Here is a 12,059-nt window from a genome sequence, read left to right as displayed (position 1 = left end):
AACTCGGGTTTGTGCAAGTCTTCTGACATTCAAAGATGCGTGTTTTGCCAGGGCGCTGTGCATGTCCAGGCTCATAAACGTAAACCGAGACATGGTTTTTATGGTGTTCAGTTATCTTCCAAAAAAGGACATGGCGCGCTAATATTACCTGAGACACGTACGCGTTCAGTGCAACACGACGTATAGTATGATGGGATCGCGTATCGTGATTGGCTTGCTGTACATGTTAACATGACAAGACATGCATTGAACATTTCCTATCTGTCGTAAAATGACAAAATATTTATTTGCGATAGAGACTAGTATACGCAGAAAGCAGCATGAGAAACGACTCCACAAAATCATTGTCGAAAAAAACAACAACAGAACTCCGGCTCATTGATAAAGCATTTTCTTTGTAGGGCTTCGCTAGCGTATTTAGCGCGCTTGGCCGCTGAGCCTGGCTTGTCCGTCCCCGCCTTTCGAACTCGCAGTTAAAGGTCATAGTTCAAACTCTGTTTAGCTATTAAAATTTTGTTCAAGTACTGTATATTGGAGGTGGATTCCTTTATATAATGTTCTTTGTGTGAGTGTGAAACAATGAGTTCCTTTTTCAACATACAAAACCGTTATTGTAAATATACGACAGCTGCACAGATGAGGAAGAAAGCGCGGGTAAACAAAGTAAATAATCTACATATTAATATATGCAGATTTTAGTTCCATGATGCAATGCGCTGGTAGGCGGGAAATAAAAAACGTTTATTTGGCGCGGACTTACCAGTTCACACATCTATCACAACAGAGCGACAACATGGACGCTACCACAGCAATGCTTTCTCCGCAAAAGAACATACCCGATATGTCAAAAACAACACCGATCAAACCAATGAAGATCGAAGGACTTGCCACAAGTCCTGGTCTGAGTGATTTCACGATTTATCCATGGAGATGGGCCGAAAGTGCACAGCAAATTCAGCTTAGTCCTTCGTCGACATGCAGTTCGCCGGGGTCGGACAAAGACGGGCTGCGACGAGGCCGGCCCCGTACAGACGTACTTGCAAATCTTATGCAGGAAGGGAGGAATTCATGCAGTTCTATTCGGTGTAATGTTTGCAGTCGAGTTTTCCCTCGCGAAAAATCCCTGCAAGCTCATATGAGGACACACACAGGTATTTTAAGTTCTGTTGTTCATGTAGTTTTAAATGCTGTGACAGTGCTAGGGTATGACTCAGAGTCTTGCAATGTGGCGGGCTGACAACGGGCGTTCAGTTCACCATTATTGAAACATTTCCGTGTTGGATTATGAAGTCATCAGAGAAACCAAAACTTTGAAAAAAAATATCATTTCTGTGTATGCATGACGTGTATGATTTAACCCGCCATCTTCGATTAAACTTCCGGCAAGTAATTTTAAGGTACCGATGTCGAGGAATACAATGTACCACCGTTACGATGTATATCCATGGTACCCAATAGGCCATACTCAATTTTCCACTTTAATTATGCAGTAAATATGTCGTATTTCGAAGTACACCTTTTCAAATCTAAATTTTGAAAGCATGTAAAAATGACCCGCCTACGTAAATACAGAACAACACATGCGAGGTCAAGCTACCTTGACTTCCCGTTCGAGCATCATTAGCTTACTCGCGCCTTGTAAATTTTTAATAGTAAAACATCCAAAATATTCCCTCCAAAAAATTGACACTATGTTGAAACAAATTTTGCCATCCAATTTGATGTTTAAATACTTTGTCGGAAATATTTTGTTGATTTGTGCGACTTTAAAGGTCTGTCGTCGTGTTTTCTTTGTGTTTTATTTTTAAAAGGCGGGAAGTCTAGGGTTTAGTACGTTAGGTGTGGAAGTAGACAATAGTGTTCACACACAAAAGAGTCCATTCACACTTATGTTACCTGGATAATCGTCACAATTAGAAACATGAATCAGAGTTGACTGACTCATTCAGTTTTTGTGTTTTACACTTGTCATGCCCGCTCAGTATTTTTGTTTTGTTTTAATAGAGGTCGCCGCGTATTGTTTTCTATCGACAATATGATTTAGGAACTGACATAGTTATGGTGGGCTTCTATCTATTGATTTCATTGATTTATACAAAGTCTATCCCGAGAACATGTCCCTAACCCCTCCCCCACCGTTCAGTGATTGACCAGATGTCATAATTAAAAACAGACATTAAAAAGAAAAAAAGAATGTTAGTTTTATATTAACTGCACTTCCAAAAATTTTGTATTTGAAATGTAAATATATATCTGTGTAAGGTCAAAGCTCAGATGATGATCTCATCTTTGCATGCATTTTATTTTGATTTCATTTTAATTATTACCATTAAAAATCATAAGCAATTTTATACATGCGTTTCTTCATGTAAGCATTATGTAGTCAGAGTAGTCTGAGAAAATGATAACAATGCTTATGGCTAGAGAAATTGATAAAAAGTGTTCAATTGTGATTTCAGGTGAGCGACCTTACACTTGTGACTATCCAAACTGTGGGAAGGCGTTTGTACAAAGTGGACAGTTGAAGACACACCAGAGGTTACATACTGGTGAAAAACCCTTTGCTTGCTCTGTTCCTGGTAAGTTGAACTATATATTTTTAGATTAGCTTGGTTAGAACATGGGTTCATGGTTAGTATGAAGGTAATCTATCAGATCTTTTAATTTTATCATTGAGTCTCATAGCGTCTAATCATGGAAGTATCGGTGATACTTGAATTGTGTAACCAAATTCCCCCCCTCCCCCATTATTATAAAAAACGGTATGCAATAATGTTGATCAGACTTGTGCAGATTTTCCACCATTATCACAGATTTAAAACTTGCCTTAGAAGCATTCACTAGGGATTTGATGAAAGTAGGTGCACCCAACGTTTGTCGCTAGATTCAGTTGAAAACAAAATACATCATAGCATAACGTGGATGCCATGTGTTTGACATGACATGTGAAACTTTAAAGACCTACTCATAGATATGACCTCATAGTCACAACATTTATACAATGGGTTTCTGGTGATGAAATTGTTTGAGTTCAAAACACTATGACTCAGAATACTTTTGAGTCATGATGACGAGGGCTTTAAATTTGGTTCATGTTTACACCTGCATGAGTCATTATCATTTAAACCATGACAACACAGACATTGAGGTATGAGGTTTTTTAAAGTTCCCTCTGAATTTGAAATCCAGGCCATCATGTCATGTGGGCATGTTGTAACAGGTATTGTCCAGGAACATGTCTTTACACATCACATGTTATTCAATTGAAATCAGTGCTGGTATTTAAATTAGACTCTTCCACAAGGTCAGTGTGGAGTTAAAATTTCTCCTTGTAAATTAATTGAAAATTGGGTTGTCCGTGTAAAGGATGTGAAATACAGATCTGGAATTTGATATTAAAATTATGGATATCTGAAGTAGAATCACAGCTGTCTCATTGGTGAACTATGTGTAGTAGGGCTTTTCCCACTACCCTGATTCCTGAACAAAAGGGTTAAGATGTCTGACAATTGTTGCTTTGTTTGTAGACTGAATGGCGGGGGAAATTCAAATGACAAAATGTATTGATGTTGATGAATGGCCAAGACATGCTAAAACTCATGCAAACACAATTACCTTTACAAACATAAATTAAACAATGGCATAGGATTTATTCACTTGACCACAAGGCAGAAGGTTCTTGCCCCTATCCTGTATAAAGCAGGGTCATTTCTAAGATAACATGTACTGTCCTGTTCTGGTCTTGTGTACCGAGACTTTGCTGGACCCATAAAAGTCAAATTATGTTTTTATGTTCACTACTTTCATTCATATGAAATGGGCGTGTATTCTTTTTTATTTTTATCTTGACTCCTTGATTTTCGAAACATCTGCAGGTTTTGATGTTCGGCAATTCCTGTACTCATGCATTGGTATGATGTGGATATAGAAAGCAAATATCCCAAGTGATCCTAGAATTTTAGCACATACCAAGAGCACTAGTTTGCAGTTAATCAATCCTGTTTTTTTTTTTGGGGGGGGGGAAACATTTTGTTGTTGGCCAGCTTATGAGATGATTGATATAATCTCATTTGTGTATTAGTGATTGAAGTGTAGTGTGTATTGTATGTTGTCATATTTAGTAACCTTCACTTGTTTTTATCCCACCAGGTTGTCAAAGTCGATTCACACACGCTAACCGACACTGCCCTGATCATCCATTTTCTCGTCTCAAGAGAGAATTCACAGAGTCCTCACCCGACTCAAGCACCACTGCCAAAAGTGAAAATGAAAACCACAAAGAAGTCTCTGATTGGTTACACAGGTAAGGTCCTATTCTATGTTCTGATTGGTTGAACGGGTAAGGTCCTGTTCTATGTTCTGATTGGTTGAACGGGCAAGGTCCTGTTCTATGTGGTTTTCTTGTAGTAGGGTTATTGGTATATGATCTTACTTTAATACAAGAACATAAATATATTAATACAAGAGTTTTTTTTATGATTTTCTTTTGAAGATCGACATGAACCTGGTCAAAGTGATATGTTAATGTGAATATCAAATGAAATATCTATATATTCTGTCAATTGATAGAGGTACCGGGTATTTGCCTTACCAGTGAATTACAAGTTATCAATTGGATGAATTTCTGTTATCCAGTACTGTGCTTTGTAATACCCCAAAACAATTCAAAGGTACAATATGATGAATATCTTGTATCTAATAATCTGCTGTTGTCAGTGTTGACATGTAAAACAGTTTTCATTCAGGTGGAGAGCTCTTGATAACTAAATAAGGGGCAGTAGTTGGCAATAATATCTCCAGGAACACCTACTGTTAAACACTTTTTGATGATGTAACCAGTAGTGTATTTAGACAACATATTAAACTTACTTATTTCTTGTATGACACAGGTACAATGAAAGTCAAAAAGAAAGAACTCCATCAGCCAAGAAAGAAAAACAAATTAAACGAAAACAAGAACGGGAAGAACAAGAAGACGTTTTGATGGAGCGCAAGAAGGCTCGTCTCGCGGCCAAAAGACGGTTGCATGAACAAAGAGAGAAGTGGTACGGAGCACTGGCATTGATCCAGCTATCGACAGCGAGTCCATAAACATTACTGCGCCCTCAACTTTGCTTTTGTAAATATTTTCCCCTTATATAAAGTGATCTAAATTATGCAAGTTTAAAAATTGCGACATAGCATTAAAAATGTGGTTAATTTAAAAGATATAAAACACACTTTAAGTCCATAAATACTTGGCCATTTCAGACAAAAAGTTTTTATAAAAGACAACATAAATTGTTAAAATTTTTCACTCTGCTGTGTTTTTATTTTTTATTATGGAGCTTTTAAAAATTATTTATGCTACGAAAGAAAAAAAAAAGACAAAACATTGCCTGTGCTTTGAAATATCAAAATAACTTGAAAACATGTTTGTGCTTTCAAAATATTTTACCATAAACGGAGTAATAGTGTCATCAGATATACATGCCGTTCAAACTCTTTGAAAAAGAATATTTTAAATATCAGATTTGTAGAAAACATTTACCTTTTACCCCCTGTACTGTAGTGGTCAGGCTTTGAGAAGAATAACCAATGAACGACAAGCTTTAAAAGACAGTTTCATCAACAAATCAGAAGAGTTGTTACATTTTTCTAAGAAGACTATTTTTGAAAATAACTGTCCAGTCGACTTCACATAAGTAGACACCAATTTCTAATATGTCAGTAGCGTCAAGTAGATATGTAGATAAGTTTGAAATTAGGAAAAAATACTGGGCAACCATAAACTGATCTGCTAACAAACATACCATTCAAAATTGGATCCACTACCCAGCAAACCACATATTTCTGGAATTATGTGGTGAATAAGGCATCGTTTAACAGATTCAGCGGGTTGCTCAATGAAAATTCTGTTTCTCTTTATGAAACGGATCATTTGTCTTGTTTCAGGGCAGAATTTTCAGAAATTAACATTATACTGTAGTGTTAGATATTTTCAGAACCCATTTGTACTTATAAAAGCCCATTGGTAGAGGCACGCAGTAAATTTTGGTTTGTCGAAGGAGAGAAAATCTAACCGCATCAGGCCTGGATCTACGCATAATGATCATGTATGGCTATGCTTTGCTTAAACCTCCTAAGATCAAATTTAAACATACTGGAAACATATTACTTGAATTTGACTTAAACCAAAATGTTTTACTTGTTTTCATTTCCTAAACAGTGGAAATTTACAGAATGGGTTCTTTTTTCTTATTGTAAACCAGTTAACCATAAACACTGCCTTTTCAGACTTGGTCAGTAACCTTTCTTTGAAACATTACATGTAGTTTTTTTTTCCTTCTGGCTACTAATACCAAATTCACAAAATATTGGTCTATGTTCCAGAGGTGTATTTTCTTGAAACATATAGATGTATATATTTATATTTAGTTTTAGCTTTACAAAAGTTAACTTCAGCGGAAATTGGGACGAAAGTTTAAGTGCTTTTACATCTAACACTGATCATTGAGATGAGATTTTCTTGAATTATCTACCAGGATGGAGCATGTAGTCATCTCTTATTTGCAGAACTCGTTTGTTGTGAAGGTATATCTGAGTTTATTGAATATAGTCTGGTTCCCAAACCCAGTCTTGCTTTCTATCCATGGCTGTTATTTGTATTGTTGAACATTCTGATTGGCCAGTGCCACCAAATCTGATCACATGCTCAGTCAAGATGGTGAGCATATATTGTTAGAGCCAGGTCTGCACCTAAAAAGTGTGCATTGTTTTGGTTTCTTTGCTGTTTGCTGTTCTTTGGGCCATCAAAACAACTGCTTACTATAAACTTCTTTGGTGATGATGAAGTGGAGACTTGCGACTGCCTTTCACATATCAACAATTTTGGGGTGAATTTGTGTAAGGTAGAGGTTTTGAATTTGGGTGCAGCCGATGAAAGGAACTGGGTAGGGAACCTGACTTGTAAAGTGATGAATGTTACCTTAGTATCTGTGTTGGTTGATCTTGACTATGGTCTCTCAAGACACACTTAGGAAAACTACTTCAAAGTTTACTGTGGTGAAAGTGTGAGCCTGAAAATGGGTGGAAAATCTTACTGAATTCTAAATAAATCCAGGATTGCCAGATGACATCAATAACATCCTGACATAAATTGAATATATTCGGTTGTACACAACTAAGTACAAGCTGGGAGAAAGATAATTAATGAATCTGGAAATACATGTATGTAATTATCTTTCAATACAACCTATAAGTAACTAAGTGGGTTGAACTGTTGCTAAGTGTAACAGTAAACTAATGTTGGGCTTGAAAAACTAAAACCATTCAACATTTCACTTATCGTGTGTTGAGAGAACATTCCACCAGCAAACATACAATGACTCCATCGTATTGTCTCTTGAGGTCAAACTGCTTTAGGGCTCAATTCGGTCTTGTACATTTCAGGAAATGACGTCATCAAATCACACCAATGTATATTTCCTGGACAGAATAACACTTCCAAATAGTCAAAAAAACGCAACCTTTTTAGCAACTATGTTTCCTTGTAAGTATTTTTAGAAATCTATGTAGTCGGTAGTATAGTTGGACATTTTGTAATTTTGTACTGTTTATTTGTTAATTCACTTGAGTAAGTCATACAAAAATAAGTACTATCAATGTTGAACCTTGTATAGATGAATTATTTAGCATTTATGATATGTGAAATATATCAACACTAGTTGGTTTCAAACCACACATTCTGCATTTAGATAATGCACTACATCAGCAACACCACATTTTCTGGTTTTGAAATTTCTGCACGGAAATTGAGTTTGTATTTTTGTTTTGAGTTCAAGTACACAGTCCGTATCTGCTATGGATGAGCACCATATACGTACATTAAAATGGTTTGTGAACTATATTAGTTTGCAGTGTTAAGCATACCTGAAAAATAAAACACAAATAGTAGCAATGTCAAAAAATCTATGCCTAGACTCGTTTGATTACCAGTATGGATGTGTTTCAGTTGGTATGAGATTGTGCTCGTAAAGAGAGAGAAAAAAAATCCATACTGTAAATTCAAATATACCTTCCAGACCCCCCCCCCCCCCTCTCTCTCTCTCTCTCTCTCTCTCTCTCTCATGGTGCAAGTTTGGTTGTGCTCATTGAGTAAAAAATCAACATTGTGCATCAAAAAGTGTGGTTCGACGACTGTGTCACGCTATCAGCAATGACTTGGCATAATGATACTTGATTGGCTGCAACAAGAGCTTGTCGGAAAATGTAAGTAAAAGCATGGGTATACAGACTAGACGTGAAAGGGATTGACTGACTTTAGAGAGCGCCCTGACATGGGGCACTCGCAGACTACAAAAGGTGGCACCCTTGTTTTGGAAATGTAAAATGTAGAGCTACTCCAATACTTGTAATCTATCTGAAAGGAACAAGGCCGGGTTTTCTTGCCTCTTCGTGTCATTGGAGTCTGATTATCTGTACGCTCAAAATATTTATCTCAACCTATTGTTTAGGTTTTGAAAGAGTAAGATTGAAGATTTGCAGAACAATTAAGTGATCAGCTAAGATGAGTCCTAATTTTCGTTTTTTTTCCCCCGTGTGCTCGGAGGACATCTACCTTCCCTATCACTGTCTCGATTCGACCACCTGCAATACCGTCATACTTCGCGTGTCCATCTACGACGGGAATAGGTGATTCTTTTGTTTTTATGACTGTTCCCGCTTGCATTGTCCCTCTACGGTACGACAGTCAATGACTAAATATTGCTTTGGTTTCGACCAGACTATCTGACATCGATGTAAGGCTAGAATATAATAAGGGACCGGTCAGTTTCTTCGGCCTGGGGGGGGGGGGTGGGGGTGGGTGGATTGGTAGGGGGTCACCCTGTTTTTGAAATTGGGTCATGCTGTTTTGAAAATTGTGGAAGGGGGGGGGGGTCATTGTGTTTTAGATTGTGATGGAAGAAAAAAATCCTTTCTACAATGGCATATAGCCTTGTCTGAAATGTGGTACATGTCAATATTTGTTCTTGTCCCTGTTTCTTACATGAATTCTTTAACATTACTCATTAGTTCAAACCTAACTATACATATTCATATACATTGTACATGTACCGGGATTACCTAGCTACCACACTAGTTACAGAACATGTCATGTAAATGCTTGGCTGTTTCACAATCAATGCTTCACTTATATTGCAGTTTGGGGCAAAAGTGAACTTGAAGGTTTCGTTATGGTAATCTTCATAGATAGTTTATAAAAGAAGTTAATCTAAAATGTTCCATACTCCTCACTATGAACTTGTCAGAAGGGATTAACACACTTTCTATTTGGACACTACATGCTATTGACACTACAAATCACCACATCTCATCAGATTCCAGTTACTATTATACACTAGGTATGACCACCTAAAGTTCTCTAACATACCGGTGACTTTATTATACATGCAATATTAATGCCCCTATGTACTAATGTTACGTGTCCATTTTATGTGATATGAGAAACTCATTTAAAAACGTTTTACGTTAGCTTTTCGAAGCTTGGAAATATTACCTCAAAGGTTATGAATAACCTAAACATTGCCTTCGTATCTCAAGCAAAAAACTCCAGATCTGCCAGGGGGAAAACCCCAAGGACTCCCTCACTCCCAGAGGTCACTCATACATTCAACCAACAATCAGATGCACCAACAACCTTTTTTACTGTCATAATGGTATTAAACTTTTCTTAAATATTTTCACCCTCTTCTAATTTGATATGATATTGTCTTTTCAAGATCTGAAACGTTTGCCAAGATAGTCTAAAATTGCCTTAAACTCCAAATCTCCCCTATCAATGATACTACCATTATAGATGTGCTGACCTTTACTACATGTATATAATGATGCCATTTAAACTTTTTATGAACATATTTCAACCCTTAGTGTAAGTTATAAAGAATAGTTTCTGATACCCTTTGTCTTGTAAAGCATGGATTAAGTTATTGCTTGAAAGGGTCTGAATGGCCTAAATATTGGCTTTAAGAGTAAAAATCCTCCAGGGTTTCTAGTGGGAGACCCCCTCAGACCCCCCACATGAGGTGGACATATCCCAGTCTCAAGCTCTTCCCCTCTTACTGTCAAGATGCTATCAAAGTATATTTCAAAAGTATTTCAACCCTATGTAGTTGCTTTTAACATGTTGGTGTTGTCTTGTAAGGCTTGGAAATTATTGTCTGAAAGGGTCTGAATAGTCTCAAAATTGACTTTTCAGAGTTAAAAACCTCCAGGGCTTCTAGGGGAGACCCCCTAGGACCCCCCCCCCACATGAGGTGTACACATCCTAGTCTCAAGATCTTCCCCCTACCTCTTACTGTCAAGATCCTATCAAACTATATTTCAAAAATATTTCAACCTTATGTAGTTGCATTTTACATGTTGGTGCTGTCTTGTAAAGCTTGGAAATTATTTTCTGAAAATGTCTGAATAGTCTCAAAATTGACTTTTCAGAGTTAAAAACCTCATGTCATCATGTTTTAGAATTAAGTGATAGGGGGGGGGGGTCAGCCTGTTTTTGGTTTTACAAATGGGGGGGTCAGTGACTTTTTGTCGGTCCGATTTAAGAATCCACCGCCCCCCCCCCCCAGGCTGGAGAAACTGACCAGTCCCTAAGTATGCAAATACTGTTTTTTGACAAAAAAAGATCATTAAATGAAAGTGTGAGTGATGACTCCATCTCCTGTGTTATGAATAAGGGAGTATTCAATATTTACAAGGTGGGATGGGAGGGGTGCCACTTTTTACAAATCGGTTCTCGGGGGATGGCCATATTTTAGAAAATGGGATGGGGGGGGGGATATCACATTTTATTTTGACTCATTGTATTGCCTAACATTGCAATTTTTTTGTCATCCCGACCCATTGCTGTCACCGGTTCCAAATACCATTGCTGCCACTTGGGGTTAAGGTTATTAGGTACCCATGCTATCAGCGGCCTCTATCAATCAAATTGCTACTGGCATCCATATGTGGTAATGAATTGATTGTCAGCTATATAATGTGAGGAGAGAAGTGGGTATCACAGGTGTAAAACGGAAACAGTTGGGTAAGATACTATAATGTTGTGGAGATCATGACCTCGGTCCCGACAATGTTGGAAGTATATGCTAATCTAATTGTTGTGGGAGTTAGGCCTTAGCTCAGCCAATGAGATCCAAACACGGGTAATTTATTAATGCAGTGTCTTCACACACGTCCACATGGCTGTAGTAGTGGGAAGTAACCAATACCTTTGAAAATTGCAATATTGGTGGCAGTGGTGGGATTAAATCCTTAGCAATGACTCTGGGACTTGTGCCCTACATTTCTGACAGCATTTTAACCTACATTTTGCTTGAAATAACAGGGGAAGGGATCATGTTTTAGAGCAAGAATGTTGGGGGGGGGGGGCACTTTTTAGCCCGACGGAATCGGGGGAAGGTAGCATTTTACGAAACAGCCAGCGCCTGATTCCCCCCGGCCGCCCCCCTTGTCTGTACTGAAGGTTCCCTAACAATTGCAAAAATGCCCCCTACATATCTTTATAAGCAAATGCTGTACAATGTTTGTGACTTGTGTTCTATTGTCAACTGTGTTTTAGTCAGTCTAGTTACGAAATACTAGAAGGCAATATTCTTCATTATCGCATATCCTCACGTGCAAGCCGCCAAGCCAAGTCGAACGAACTCGATCGGACAAAAATGTTGGATTTAACCCTCGCCTACTTCATACTCAAAGTATTGGTCAAAATATTGGTCTGTTAATTTACGGTGCTACCGTTACCGCTTATCTCTCATACCAATGGTAAACAGTAAACAGGCTTTCAAAATCGCCACTACTATTTCAAATTCCGTCTTTTATGCTTGAGCAGTTAAAATTATATTAAAGAAAGTTCTAAATATTTTTCTCCACTCGGAAAATACACTTGAGCTATAAGGATATATATATATATATATATATATATATATATATATATATATATATATATATATATATATATATATATATATATATATATATATATATATATATATACACACACACACACACACTTACAC

The 12,059-nt window shown here is 37.4% G+C and overlaps 1 protein-coding gene across 1 annotated transcript; it reads left to right on the top strand.

Moving 5' to 3' along the window:
• Positions 1-790: 790 nt before the first annotated feature.
• Positions 791-5,172, top strand: LOC144436719 (zinc finger protein 367-like). The gene is made up of 4 exons (XM_078125573.1): positions 791-1,151; positions 2,460-2,579; positions 4,150-4,303; positions 4,890-5,172. Exons 1-4 carry the CDS (start codon positions 794-796, stop codon positions 5,089-5,091), a joined length of 834 nt encoding a protein of 277 aa, XP_077981699.1. The 5' UTR covers positions 791-793; the 3' UTR covers positions 5,092-5,172.
• Positions 5,173-12,059: the final 6,887 nt, after the last annotated feature.

The sequence above is a fragment of the Glandiceps talaboti genome, chromosome 6 (assembly GCF_964340395.1).
Source record: "Glandiceps talaboti chromosome 6, keGlaTala1.1, whole genome shotgun sequence".
NCBI lineage: Eukaryota > Metazoa > Hemichordata > Enteropneusta > Spengelidae > Glandiceps > Glandiceps talaboti.
This window is presented reverse-complemented; position numbering and strand designations above follow the sequence as displayed.